This window comes from Rousettus aegyptiacus, unplaced genomic scaffold, assembly GCF_014176215.1.
Source record: "Rousettus aegyptiacus isolate mRouAeg1 unplaced genomic scaffold, mRouAeg1.p scaffold_m13_p_1, whole genome shotgun sequence".
Classification (NCBI taxonomy): Eukaryota; Metazoa; Chordata; class Mammalia; order Chiroptera; family Pteropodidae; genus Rousettus; species Rousettus aegyptiacus.
The window spans coordinates 150,667,051-150,681,663 of record NW_023416284.1 but is presented as its reverse complement, the minus strand read 5'-3'; the positions used below and the strand labels follow the sequence as shown (position 1 = coordinate 150,681,663).

The following is a 14,613-nucleotide window of genomic DNA, read 5'->3' as shown; positions in this document are numbered from 1 at the left end:
TATGCATTTCATTATTCAGCTAGCAGTTATTCAGTGAAGTACCTGCCATAGGTATGGCTCCCTAAAAGACTCTGGGGAATTTGCAGAAAATATAGAAGCTACGCTTCTCATTGTTAGATTTGGAGTAGAAAAGGAACTTGGTTGTAAATGTCTTCAGCTCCCTCTGCCTGATTTCAGAGCAGGTGGGGTATGTCTAAGTGTGAGTTCTCTAGTGATTTTTGAAGAACCAACACTGGTGAGTCATAGGCTGGCTGTTAGCAGCTATCTTTTCCAGAATTCCCCAGGGTCTCCTCCTACTGAAGGATAGTTTCCTCCAGACTGGGACATGATTGGCTCTCCCTTAAATCGTAGCCTTGTTTCGATGTCTTACACATTTCTCTCAGTGGCCAATGGAAATTGGAAGGAGGAGCTTGTGGTGCTGTCCTGCTTTGCTTCTGCCCTTCAGTGTACCACAAAAGACCGTCCTTGACATTTCTGTGGAGAGGTAGCCATATCACATTTTTTTTTTCCCTGTCTGTGTATCCAGGAGTTAGCTGTGGATAAAATTTATATTCTGTGGTTTCCAAATTGTGTACCGAAGTGCCCCAGGGTATTAGGTCTACCTCACAGGGAGGCATGGAGCATTATAAATAGTGAGGGACATGTAGGAGTAGTTGACATCTTTTGGGCACTGCTGGAACAACTAGCTACAGGTAGTTCATGATATAAACAATGGATTGTACTATGTTCTTTTCAGGGATACCATAACTCTGTGATGCTTTTTTTTTTTTTTTTTTTTTTTTTTTTTTTTTTTTTTTTTTTGGTGATTGTTGTGATAAAAAGCAAGTACCAATGTGGAACAGAAAATGAGGCTGGTGGTACCCAATCTGATGACAATATTGGAGATGTTGTGCAGTGCCCAATAGGTACACAGATTCCATTAGTATGCAATTATTTTTATTAAAGAATGAAATATATTATTTTGTCTTTAAATTTATGTGATAGGACATGCACACTTAAGTTATAATAATAAATGGAACTGTTAGATAATTCTTTTGGTCTGGAGAGTCATGAAAAAATTACTGAGAAACTAAAAGTGCCAGAACTGAGAAAGTTTGGGAAACTTTAATTTACATCCTTTTCTTATATTCTGAAATTATACTACCAAATTAATTAATCAATTCTGTTAGAATACCAGCATAATCAGTGCTTTATTTTAAATTTCTAATTAGCTTTGGATCAGCGGCTGTGTACCACTAACAAATGAGATGTACCCAGTCTAAAGAAGGGCATTTGTACTTATAGATCATATCTTTAGTTTGTCATAATGAATCTTTTTGCCCCTGTATATAAAACTTTGTTTGTCTCTAACCCATGATTCATTTTTCTGTGTGTCTGCAATGTTATTCTATTTGAGATCCCCTCCATGCCCCTTTATACATGGCAGGAATGATAATAGCTAATAATATATTGAAATACAAATGGCTAATATGTATTAGGCATTTATGAATCAGATGTTGTTCTAAATAATTTGTAGGTATTTGCTCTTTTTGTCTTTGGAGATATAAATATTATTATCATCCTTATTTTACAGAGCAAAAAATGAATCTCAAGTGTAAATACTTGCATGGGGCTGCATAGGTAGAGACAATGCAACTTGAATTATAACCCAGCTGTCTCAGTCCAGAGCCTTTCCTTATCCACTCTGCTATGTACTATATTAATAGTAGTATATGGCTCAGTTTAGCTTCTCTTTCTCATTTGGTTCACTCTTGTCTTGATATCTTAGATATCTTTACTTCTGTTTTTCCATATCTATTACCATGGCTTTGAAACATGTCTTTTTTTAACTATGAACTTTATGTTTATTTGTACTTAGAAAACTCTGGTCCCTTCTGTCCATTTCCCAACTTACATCTCTTCTGATGCCTCGTGATTCTTCCTTACTTTGCTGACAACTCCATCAATCCTCTTCAAGCTATCCCATAGCTTATTCCAATCCCTGCTATTAAACATTTTATACCATTAAAGGTGAAAAGTGGAATCATGCTGTGTATTGTTGTAATAGTCAAAAAGGACCACAAATAGAAGAACCAGCAGAGAAGGGTTGGGCTAAGCCCCCCTGGAGGCTAGACCCTTAGATGACAATAGCTTTATTTTTTTCTGTGTCACAGACTATTCTAGTGGTGTGGATCTTAATTAGCCTAGAATCTTATATCTACGGTAACTTTTAGAAAGAACGAAGTCATGAGAGTTTGTTTTTAGCCATTTTAAGCTCCTTACAAAAATTTACTATATTTTCTCACTCAGAGTAGTGATTCTTTTTCTATAAAAGGAAGCTTACCCTCTAAGTTGAGGCAAGGATACCTGCTTTTGCCACTTCTATTCAGCATAGTCCTGGAAATCCTAGCCAGAGCAGTGAGGCAAGAAAAAGGCATTCACATTTGGTGGACCTAATAACATTCAAATTTGAAAAGAGGAAGTAAAATTATATTTGCAGTTGATATGATCTTATATGTAGAAAACCCTAAATTACCTCGAAAGAGCTGTTAAACTAATAAAATAATTCAGCAAAGTAGCAGGATTTAAAGTCAACACTCAAAAATCAAATTGCATTTTTATACACTAATAATCAACAGTCTTAAAAGAAAATTAAGAAACCAATTCTATTTACAATAACATTAAAAAGAATAAAATACTCAGGAATTAATTTGACCAAAGAAGTGAACAACTTGTAAAATGAAAACAACAAAACATTTCTAAAATAGAGTAAATAAATGAAAAGACACCCCATATTTATGGATTGAAAGACCTAGCATTGGTAAGATGTCAATAAAATAAAGCAATCTATAGATTTAATGCAATCCCTATCAAAATCTCAAAGACATATTTTTGCAGAAATGGAAATACCCATCTTAAAATTCATGTGGAATCTCAAGGGACCACAAATCCTAAAAAGAAGAATAAAGCTGCAAGACTCACATCTCCTGATTTCAAAATTACTGCAAAGCTACAGTAATCAAAACAGTGAAGTGTTGCCATAAAGGCAGATATATAGACCAGTGGACTAGAATAGAGAGTTTGGAAATCCTTACAGATGTGGTAAAAACAGCTGAATATAAAATCCTTCAAGTACAATTATTTGCATGTATAAAAATTATTTGTTGACAAGATGGACAATAACAGCAGAATTATAGTGTAAAATATAAAAACAGAGTCTTGGGATTGTTATCCTGAGGCAGTGGATGGCTCTGGCACCTACCTTTCTAGCCTATAGAGAAGTGATATTGCAAGAGAAAACTGGACAGTCTTAAAACACTTCATGTTGCTTGCCTGTAAAAAAAAAAAAAAAAAAAAAAAAAAAGACTATCTTAAGCGATAACATGAATTCTATGGGGGAAAAAAGCTGCCTCACTGGCTAATTTGAAAAAATAAACCAATTGAATGTGTGCATCACTCATTCAGGTAAATTACTGTATCAAAGGTGTAGTCGTAGAAGAGAATCCTGAGAGGAGTAGATGAAACAGGCACCCTCTCTCCTGCTTTGAAAGAGAGGGGTGCATGGTGAATGAAATCTTGTTTTCTCCTCAGAAAATTCAGACCTCCCCACTGCACCCTTTGCTTCTTCCATTGGAAACCGTAGTGTGACATTGCGATGGAAATCTGCCAACATCTCTGGAATAAAATACATCATTCAGTGGAAATATACACATCTTCTGGGGAGCTGGACTTACACTGAGGTATGAAAAATCTATCTATGTACTTAAACAGACTTTTTTTCCCCAAGTTATTGAAAGTACCAAATTACTACAGATAATTATAGGTATAAGGACATTCAAGCATAAAATGAGTTGTTGGCCTAGATGAATTTTAATCTCTGCTACTCTATAACATGTTAATCTAAACACTTTGTTTTTGAGGAAAATATATTATTGGACATATATATTATTATTTCAGCATATCATCACATAATCAACTACTCATTATTGGTCATTATCTGCCCATCTCATTTAAAATTATTCTAATAAGATGGAGAAAGGGAGGTCATCAGGACTGTCTCTTTTAGGAAAGCATGAGTCCGTTTGAAGAAAAGTAGCCCCAAGATACTGAGTATTGTAACATATAAAAAGCATTGTGGTAAAGGACAAATAACTGAATCCATAGCTTTGCAGTTTTGAAGAAGAGAAGACTTTCTGTGTGAATAGTACAGACCGACATCTGGGTTGCTCAGCAATAAGCTACAGCCCTCCATATCATCTGGTCTGCCTGGCCTTAGATCACCCCGTATCCAGAGGACCACCCTTCTCCTACAAATTAATCTGTGGGGTTACAATGTTTGGGGGGGGCGGTGAGTCTATAAATGCTGATTATTGATCTCTTATTGATCTAGGCAGTGTCCAAGCTCTCATATGTGGTAGAGCCCCTGCATCCCTTCACAGAATATATTTTTCGAGTGGTTTGGATCTTCACGGCCCAGCTGCAGCTGTATTCTCCCCCCAGTCCCAGTTACAGGACTCATCCTTATGGAGGTATGGCTTGTGCATGTTGCTTGTGAAATAAGGAGATTATCCTAAAGTTTTGGTTTAATTGGCTTTTATTTTAAACGATGAAATAAATTTTTTCCTTCATTAATTAACCCATTCAACAATTGAGCACCTAAGTGCCAAGTAGTGTTCTAGGTGCTCATCATACCTCTATGATCAAAACAGAAACCCCTGCTCTTGTGGAGCTCACATTTTTATAAAAGAGAAATTAAGCAGTAAGCATAATAAATAAAGAAAGGATTTGAAAGTGGGAAGGTGCTGTGCACTATGGCAAGAGGAACATTTTAAGCAGGGTCTGTCCTTTAGGAGATTAGAAATGGAGGGGTGGGGGAGTCGAGTTGGGGGGAAGAGTCAGGTCGCAGTACTAAATAAGGTGGTCAGACTAAGTCTCAGTAAGCTATTGGGAGTCATGGATGGTTTTAAAGCAGAGGAGTAGTTGCATCACATGTTTCTTAAAAAGATAATTTTGGCAACTACGCATAGAATGGATTGAGAAAATGAGAGAGATTGGAAAGCGCAGAGCTGCAGATCACCTGGGAGATTATTATATGCTTTAACATTTTATCTGAGATGATTAAAAATATAGTACATATACTGAAGAATTTCCAGATTTCTTCTTTTGAAGATGTAGTTTCAACACCAGGAAAAAAATTCAAGCCTAGAGCGTTTTAGGGAGATGGATTTCTAGGGTAGACACCCAGGGTGAGTTGTCTGGTGCCCTCACCCTCAGAGTGAGCTAAGGGGACCTGGGAGGACTTACTCCAGGCCAGATGGTGGACGTCCTTACCCCTCAGTTCTGATGATTCAGCTGTGTTCAGAGACCCTCAGATTGAACTAGGCCTTGGACCTATGTAAGTATACCTAGACAGCTGATGAAGTTGGTCGGGGCATTTCTCCCCTTCCCTGATTAGTGTCCTCTTTTTCCTCATTAGAGTTTAGGGTATGTGTGGCATCTCAGCTGGTTATTCCTTGATCATCCTTAGAACCTCAGGTCAGATGCTGGCCTAGGGCCATATTTGAAATGTTCCAGAGCAGAGTGGAATACATGCACCTTCTTTGTTCGACTTTTTCAAAATGTCACTGAATCATTTTCCGGTGCTGGAGAGGTACTGGTGCCCATGGCTAATCAAATCAAAATCACAATAAAAGCCAATTTTGCTTTCCATTTCTGGGCCTTTCTCCGGGTTATACAAGCCCACATACCCTCCAGGTGTTCCAGACCCTCTTCCAGGTATCTTTTCCATGGATAGCATCTCATGCTTCAATTCCGTCTCACTTTTCTAGCCACATCGAAACTTATAAAGTTAACTGTTTGTGTTCCATTGCCTCATGGTCCTGTTCTCTTTTAGCTGTGGGACATTTATGATTTTAGGTAATATAAGAATCCTTATGAAGATAATTTCTTAACCAAATTGAATGGTTTTAGGCAAAGAATACCTTGCCTAACCTGACCAGCCTTTCAGAAAGGATTTTTGTGGGGAACACTTGGACAATAATCACATGTTGCATCTAACTTGCTTGAAGTGGAGCGAATCATGGCTGGGCAATAACCCTAATGAGTTGGGTTTTTTGACATAATTCAGTGGCAGATAATTCCTACTTCCCTCTTCACTAAGGTGACTGAGTGCATGGAGCAGAGGAATGGTGCAATGTTTGTGTTTGCCAAAGATTAGTTTGAGGGTTGGAGAGGAATTGTATCGGAAAAGGGCTGAAAGATCAATCAAGAGAACTTTTTAAAACTCATCCAATGTGAGGGCTGAACTATCACATTTCTCTCAACTCTAATGAGTTAGATCATGTGCCAAAGTATTCAGAAGAAGTCTACAGAAGAGCAAAGCGACATCAAAGTGTGTCTTTCTATGGAAAGAGGAAGTAACAGAGTGTGGTTTCAGGCAGTGGGAGATATGGGAAGTAGGTGGGGACGTGGATGGAAGATAGGTTGTTAGATAATTTGTTTTTCTTTCTGTTCTTTTGCTGCTTAGGTAACTTCTAAAGTCTGAGTGGACATTTCATTAATTAACATATGCTCCTTCAATCCTTTGCAAGTAAAGTTGTGTAGCTAAAGCACAATCAACCTAAATTCCAAGGGATCTTTGGAGCTGGGGGAAGGGAGGTATAGTCTGGGTCAGCAGAGCCAGCAAAAGTGCAGCAGACTGTTCTAATTCATGCTTATCTGAACCCATATCTTCAGCTGGAACTAGTCAGGCCACAGCATTCTATTGAGTGACAAGGCCCCAGGCCTTAATCCTTTCAACTCATGTTAATCATTGACTCTAGTTTTGTTACAGATTCTCTTCTTCCTAACTTGTTTCCACACCATATTCAATTCATTTAAGTCTCTGGAGACTTTCAACAGCTTTTTTTTCTAGAACATTTATCCTATTTGTATACTTACACATTTAATCTTAAGAAAATAACATTAGAAAGAGTTCCTCAGGAAAGTAACTAAGTGGTAAGATTCACGAATCAAGAGTTGCAGCTCACAGATATCTTACCACTTTCTTTCTATCACTTATTTTGAATGTTAATAAAAATATTTCATTTGTGTTAGCTTTTCAAAAAACAAGACATTTTTTCTATCCTATTTCCAAACATAAGCCCTGTACATTTTCCTGTTGACTGTGTCACCATTATCTCTTCTAGTTCCTGAAACTGCTCCTTTCATTAGGAATATTGAAAGCTCGAGTCCTGACACTGTGGAAGTAAGTTGGGCTCCACCCCAATTCCCAGGTGGACCTATTTTGGGTTATAACTTAAGGCTGATCAGCAAGAATCAAAAATTAGACTCAGGAACACAGAGAACCAGTTTCCAGTTTTACTCAACTCTACCAAATACCACCTACAGGTAAGAATTAAGTGGTGCAAGGAACATGTCGCTAGCATGGCTGCAGGCATGATAATTATTTAAGCAATGTGGCTAAAATAATAGTTTAAATGTGTTTTGAGAAGTCCCATTGATTCTGTCCTGTTGGGATGAAGTTACTGTGTTTTTCCTCAAGTTTGCGTGCTTACTAGATTACACCACTCTAAGCAAAAACATTCTTAAGTATTCTATTATATTCAGAGGATCCTTATAAATATGAGCTAATGAAGACATCATAAATACCATGAATATCATTTCTTCATTTAATCCTACATGCAAAGAACTAAAGAGATGAATTTCTGTTAATGACATTTTTCATTTACCAGTCGGAGGATTATTTTATTATTGCTGGCTTTTCTAGCATTGACTAAGACCATTTAAATTAAGGGAGGAATGGGGTCATGCAGATAGCAGAGTTCATTTTTTCACCTCCGTGACCCCGAACTGTTCTATAGGGAATGCAAACAAGGATGTGATTGATGGTCATTTTAGTGCCTAGCAGTAGCACCGAGTAACTAGATACAGGCATTGTCACATCATCCCTTAAATAGAAACATTATTGCTCCTTCTATTTTTATCTCCTATTCACACCATGCCATGTGAAACACATTTCTCCAAATTGTTTTTTGGAATAGGTTTTCTATTGCAGCAGTAAATGAAGTTGGTGAGGGGCCAGAAGCAGAATCGAATATTACCACTTCATCTTCAGCAGGTACGACCCAAGGGTGCTCTTCCGTTACATGGAACTGAGGGGTTGGCAAGGGTGGGTTCAGATCTCAGAGGTCCTGGGTCACCTTGTGTTCCCCCAGACCCAACCTCTTCTGTCTAAAGGGACAGTCTTTTGCGTACCTCAAGCAAATCTTGGTTTCAATTGAAATCACTAGTGATCATGACTCACATTTATACAATTAGGGGATACATATAGCTTTCTAACCCCCATTTTATATTGTATATCATCATTTAATATATACCAGATAGCTTTTCTTCCAGTCTCCTTAAGATTTTTAAATGTATCTGGACTTAATAATTTACATTTTACCATTTTGAATATTCCAGAGACCAAATTAGCTTTCGTTATTATTTTATAAGTATTCCTCTTTTGGTTTTTGGCATTTTAGCAATGGCCTTGAGAGTTTGAATACTTACTGCATGATATGTATGTGAGCAAAATAATAAAGGAAAATACTTTCTAAGAAGCACTAACGATACTTTGGGGGAACTAGTAAAAGAGTTTTGAATAACACGCAGGGTTTGTTTTCTATTTTTACCAGAACCCCATTTGCTGACTTGACCGCCCCTTACCCTAATCACCGCACAGCTATGCCAGAGTGTATTGAATGTCACCTATCACCAGCCTTTGTTTTTTTGGCTGTTACTACACTCTAGGAAAGGAGAGGTGTTTTTGCTATGCAAAAATCACATCCAACGAGCAAGTTAAATATAGACCAGGCTTAAGGTTGTTTTTACTGTGATTATTGCATAACATTTAATGCTAATTGTCCTAAAAGTGTTCACCAGCACATGCTTCATTGGTCTCCAGTTGAACAATACATCAAGCAGAGTTCTGCAGTCCTCAAATTTCATTCCCCTAAGGATTTTTCTCCTGTCTCAAAGAGAGAGCTATTAAAGACAAAGAGAAGACCACCGGTGTTTGTCTACATGTGTGCGCTATGCAACAACACACTTTGACCTGGGCCAGACCACCTCCACCAAGCAGTCAAATTCTTATGACTGAGGGTAATGAGCTGAGCTCCATTGGGGGCCACGCCATTAAGAATGGTGATACCTCACCTGATGCTATTTTGAGGGCATTTAGGGGCATGTACACATACAACCTACTTGATGGACACTCTACTTCCTACCCCAATCATAGAATAATGTGATTTATACTCAACTTGAAATACCTCAATGCCTTCAAAGAAAAGCTGAACAACCTCTTTTAAGTGCTAGTGCCCTCGCTTTGGGCATACAGTTGTCCTATCTGTAAATTGTGTTGTTGTTTTAGTTCAAGAAGAGGAAGAGTGGCTCTTTCTATCCAGAAGAACTTCTCTCAGAAAGAGATCTTTAAAACATTTAGTAGATGAAGCACAGTGCCTTCAATCAGATGTTATACACCGTAACATTACAGGTCAGTATGAGAGAGAAATGTTTCCTTAATGTGAAAAGAAAGATCCAATTGGCTCGTATTTTAATTTCTTCATTAAAAATTAAATAAATGATCTTTTATGTAAGTTTTGTTTTTGGTCTGGTGTTATATAATAATGTGTGTGTGTTTGTATGGCTCTTCTAGGAATATCAGTTAATGTCCACCAACAAGTTGTTTATTTCTCTGAAGGAACTCTAATATGGATGAAGGAGTCTGCCAACATGTCTGACGTGTCTGACCTGAGGATTTTTTATAGAGGTTCAGGATTAATTTTGTCTATCTCCATAGACTGGCTTTATCAGAGAATGTATTTCATCATGGATGAATTGGTTAGTCTGAGAATTTAAAGTGAATAACCAGATGCTGATATTGAAATGCATATTTTGGTACATTTACAAGAAAACACAATTATTTCATTCAAAAACTACTTACTGATTATTTACTATGTTTTAGACATGAGGTTAGCAGTGAATTATAGATCTGGCCTATAGGAGGGTTTTGACTTCACCTAGTAGTAGTCCTGATCTACCATTAAATCATCCTTATTCATGATTTTTCAGAGCCATGAGTTTATACAAATAATAATTCATCTTCTATAAGATAGTGGTGGTACCTGTGTTATCACTAGGTAAGATGGCCAATCATGATCAAAATAGGTTGCAAGCATTTTAAATTATCTAATAACCAGGAGTAACTTTAGTAGATCTCTGAAAATACAGCATTAACGAAATCTTGAGGAGACACAGGATATGTTTCTTTCAAGTTTTCTTTCTTGAGAGGGACAGGCTTAACACAGTCACTATGGCTGGAAGCTTGGACACAGCCTAAATATTAAAAATAGCTGAGTGCTTTCACAAACCTGAAAAATATGTACTTGAATCTTATTGATGCCACTAGGAGAATCAACTCATTAGGACTTAGGAGATAAAACTGACTTTTAAGGGCACTTTTATGTTTTCAAAAAGTGCTCAGTGACCAGCACAATTATAAGCACAGAGTGGATGTTCAAGAAATACAAGTTGGCCAAATTGATAGACACTAATCTTCCTGACGTAATTTTGATTCTTTAGGTATGTGTCTGTGACTTAGAGAACTGCTCAAACGTTAAGGAAATTACTCCTCCTTCAATTATTGCACCTCAAAAAATTGTAGCTGATTCATACAATGGGTAAGTGTTAACCTTGTATATGTGAGTTATCTTCCATTGGCAAGAATATTTGGGAAATTTATTTGCTCATGAAATAGTATAGTACCAGAGGAGCCTATCCATTTATCTTATTTCAAATTTAATTAAATCCAGGCAAAGTTAGAGCTATGAGGAAACTTTCAAACTTGTTCTACAACTTCTCTAGTTAAGTAGTTTTTCCTCTCTCATTCACAGTAAAATATGGGTATATGGAAAAGACATCTTGTCTGAGACCCAGGGATCTGGGTTCTAGTACTGGATTTGTCACTATTTTATGGCACAACTCAAGGTCTCATTGCCTCCTCACTGCTCCCTATGAGAAACCCTTCCTGCCTCTGTTTCCTCTTTTCCTTGCACCCTTTTCCTGAGCAATTCAGTGCCAGTTCATTTCTTGATTTGGTTCTCACACCTATTAAGAGAATGATTTCGTAAGAATGCTGTCAGCATCCACCTTAGGAGACAGGAATGGATAGTTAATAACAAGTACAAATTTTCCATTACAAATAACTATTCCCTACCCCATTATTCGCTACAAATGAAATAGACACATTTTAGCTCAGCTGTGCTGCTAAATTATAGTAGGACCTCAAGCAAGTAACTTCATTTCTGTGACCTGCATTTTATCCAGCTTTATGGGAATGACAATAATACTTACCCAGCTGGGCAGTTTTGAAGATTGAATGAGGTGTTCACTGTGAATGTATTTTGTGATCTCCAAATGCACATACATGTAAAGGATGGAAATATAGGAAGTTATTTTGAGGTTATTCCTTAAATATGACCAGATAATTATAGGTTAGTAACAAATAAGCAAGGCCACTGTTTGTAAGATTAAACTTTTCTTTTTCCTGTAGGAATAAAGGTGCTTTCATTTGAATGAAAAATAATATAGCCTATAACAATTTTTATTTTTCACAAATTGACCTTGAAAAAGAGTGTTCATCATTGATTTAAAATCAAGTTTTTCTATTCATATTCATTCATAATTTACTAGATATTTCTTTACATATCTTAGGTTTGAATGAATTACTAAATTATAGAAAGTTTTTTTTAAAAAAATCCTCTGTTGTAGGGAAAATACTTTGGACTCCCTGGATCTTATTTTTCTCATTTGTAAAAGTCTAAGATCCTATGAAATATAAATTTGGTGCTGGCAATTACACAAAATGACTCATCCTAAATAAGGGTAATGTACTTCACCTACTAAGTCAATCCCTCAAACTATGTCTCAGTTAGGTTTTTGGTGGCTCTTTTTCCCTTTAGGGCAAAATTAATTTGTGCTTAGGTTTTAAGAATATGACTAGAAATGATGATGATAATTAATAGAGCTTCTAAGTGCATTATTTCTAATAATTTGTTTAATCCTCGTTCAATACTATAATGCAGATATTTTTTAATATTCTAATTGTATAGATAGGAAAGCAAAGCACAGGTTGACTTAGTAATTGCCCAGAGTCGCATAGCTATTTTTCAGTGAAACCAGTATATGACTTCCTGCTCCAGAGCCTGTCTTCTAATCATCTCCTCATACCATAATACAGTTTCTGAAACAATCACATGTACCTTTAGCAACATTTTTATGGAATGTTCCTAAAAATTCCAAATATGTGAAACAGTTGATTCTCCTGCTATTAAAAATGGTTTCCTTTATGCTGTTTTCTTTTCACACCATCGAATTAGTCACTTACTGAGTTTGTACTTACTATAAACCTTTCCCTTCACCCCCAAACCCTGCTTCATCCCCGTCACCTCTGTCTTCTTCCCTACAAACCCCTGCTCTCCTTACCTCTCTTCTCTCTTTATTTTCCTCTCCAAAGCAGTGATGAGTATTAAAGATGTACATTTCACTGTGCTTCAATATAAGAATTAGAATCTTTACCCTAGATCTTTTTCCTTTTATCTATTCTAAAATCCCTCCAAATTCTCTTAACAATTTTGAATTTGGAAAAGAAAAGCAAGAGGTTAAGAGCCAGGTTGTTTTGGCCTTTTGCCCGCCACAAGCCTCCCTTCAGAAAAAAAACATAGGTTCGTATCTCAACATGGAGTTTATATCTTAGGATATTGTTCTAGCACAGGAGTCTTGAGCATATTGATAAATATTTGGAATAGTCATTAAGGAGAACAAGAGCAGGTCCGAATAGAACAATGAAAATGATTTGAGAGTTGTGATGAAATGCTTAAATCCTGCCAATCCATGGAGTTGTAATAAGAAAGATTTACCAAGCAAAGTATACTTTTATTAATATCTGTCTCTGCGGTCACAAATTCCAAATCAGCTATGCCTAAATGAATAGTTTTATGTTTCAGTTAAAATTCTATTTACAGATTTGATTATCAATAAAATGTTATGGTGACATTTCATTTTTCATTATTAAAAATTCACCTGCAGTACTGCCATGATGTTTGGCTCCAAATTGTGTGTTTTTTCCAAAATTCTTCTATTGGCTCCTTTTTCCTAATTCTGAGTGGTCCTTCTCAGTTGTTATGTTAACTTGTACAGTATTTCTTCATGATTCGTAAAATGGTAGCTTATTACCTCACTTAATTGTCAATATTTTAAAAAGCTTACTCTACTACATATGCAAAATCGTTTTGTTAGATATTTAAAGCAAAATACCTGCGAGGTTTTTTTAAAAAAATGATTTAAATGTTTTTGCTTTCTTCCATTTTATCATTCACAATGCATGGGAAAATATATTGACAGAATTAGACTTAAAATGTGTATATTTTGGAAAAAAGAGTTTTATAATGACATGTTTAGCCATGTTACTTTTATATACTATGTTTTCCTTTAAGAGCATGCTCATTAGAAAATCTTTAAAGACCTTTTTGTTCTTAAATTCTATGATTCCTTAAAAAGTCACATGTATGATGAGGAGACTAAACATTATAAGTGAGGCTGAAATTTCCAATGTTCCAACTCTAACTTAAATGACTAGAGCATATGCTTAGTAAATACTTTTACACTTTTGCACCTTGGGAAGCTCTGTATTTATAAACTCTGGAGATATATGGTTCTGATTGAGCAACAGGATAAAGCAATGGGCTGAGGAGGTTACTCACCCACCTTTGCATTGAATCACACCAGGCTTCTCTTGTTCTCTTGTTCTCATGTCAGGTATGTCTTTTATCTCCTGAGAGATGGCATTTATAGAGTAGATCTCCCGGTGGCATCTGGTCGGGACTCGGAAGCTATGCATATTGTGGAGAGTTGCACATTAAAGGACTTTGCAGTAAAGCCACAGTCCAAGAGAATCATTTACTTCAATGACACCACCCAAGTCTTCACGTCAACATTTCTGGATGGCTCTGCTTCCCATCTTGTCCTACCTCGTGTCCCCTTTGATAACGTGAAGAGTTTTGCTTGTGAAAACAATGACTTCCTTGTCACAGATGGCAAGGCTGTTTTCCAACAGGATGCTTTGTCTTTTAATGAGTTCATCGTGGGATGTGACCTGAGTCACATAGAAGAGTTTGGGTTTGGTAACTTGGTCATCTTTAGCACGTACACCCAGCCACACCCCCTGCCAGGCCGCCCGCAGCAACTCTCAGTGCTGTTTGGCTCCCACCAGGCCCTGGTTCAGTGGAAGCCTCCTGACCTCGCCATAGGAGCCAGTGAGTGCCCTTCTCTCAGCCAGTTATGGCCTCACTGGAAAGAGAGGAACTGTTTGACGCTGTGACTCAGTTTTTGAGAACACATATGTGATTATTCTATCATCAACCAGAAGCGCTACTTAGCTCAAAAAAGAGTGTTTACACATTCATTCTGCATTTATTAGTTTTGCATTGAAAGGATCTCTATATTTCCTATATATATCCCAACGGAATGGTTCAGATATTTAATGAGTGTCTGCTAGGAGCCAGGCACTGATATTCTAGTCTAAATAAATATATT

The 14,613-nt window shown here is 36.9% G+C and overlaps 1 protein-coding gene across 5 annotated transcripts in view; it reads left to right on the top strand.

Annotated features, from left to right (window-relative positions):
* Positions 1-14,613, top strand: part of ROS1 (ROS proto-oncogene 1, receptor tyrosine kinase) — a 93,728-nt gene that overhangs the window by 15,015 nt on the left and 64,100 nt on the right. For 4 of the 5 annotated variants that reach the window (XM_016163644.2, XM_016163645.2, XM_016163647.2 and 1 more), the window contains exons 6-13: positions 3,571-3,719; positions 4,370-4,508; positions 7,167-7,368; positions 8,022-8,098; positions 9,392-9,514; positions 9,677-9,861; positions 10,603-10,700; positions 13,837-14,333. In XM_016163644.2, coding sequence (XP_016019130.2) covers positions 3,571-3,719; positions 4,370-4,508; positions 7,167-7,368; positions 8,022-8,098; positions 9,392-9,514; positions 9,677-9,861; positions 10,603-10,700; positions 13,837-14,333 — 1,470 coding nt within the window. The remainder of the gene's footprint in view (positions 1-3,570; positions 3,720-4,369; positions 4,509-7,166; positions 7,369-8,021; positions 8,099-9,391; positions 9,515-9,676; positions 9,862-10,602; positions 10,701-13,836; positions 14,334-14,613) is intronic. The other variant, XM_016163648.2, reaches the window with a different exon arrangement.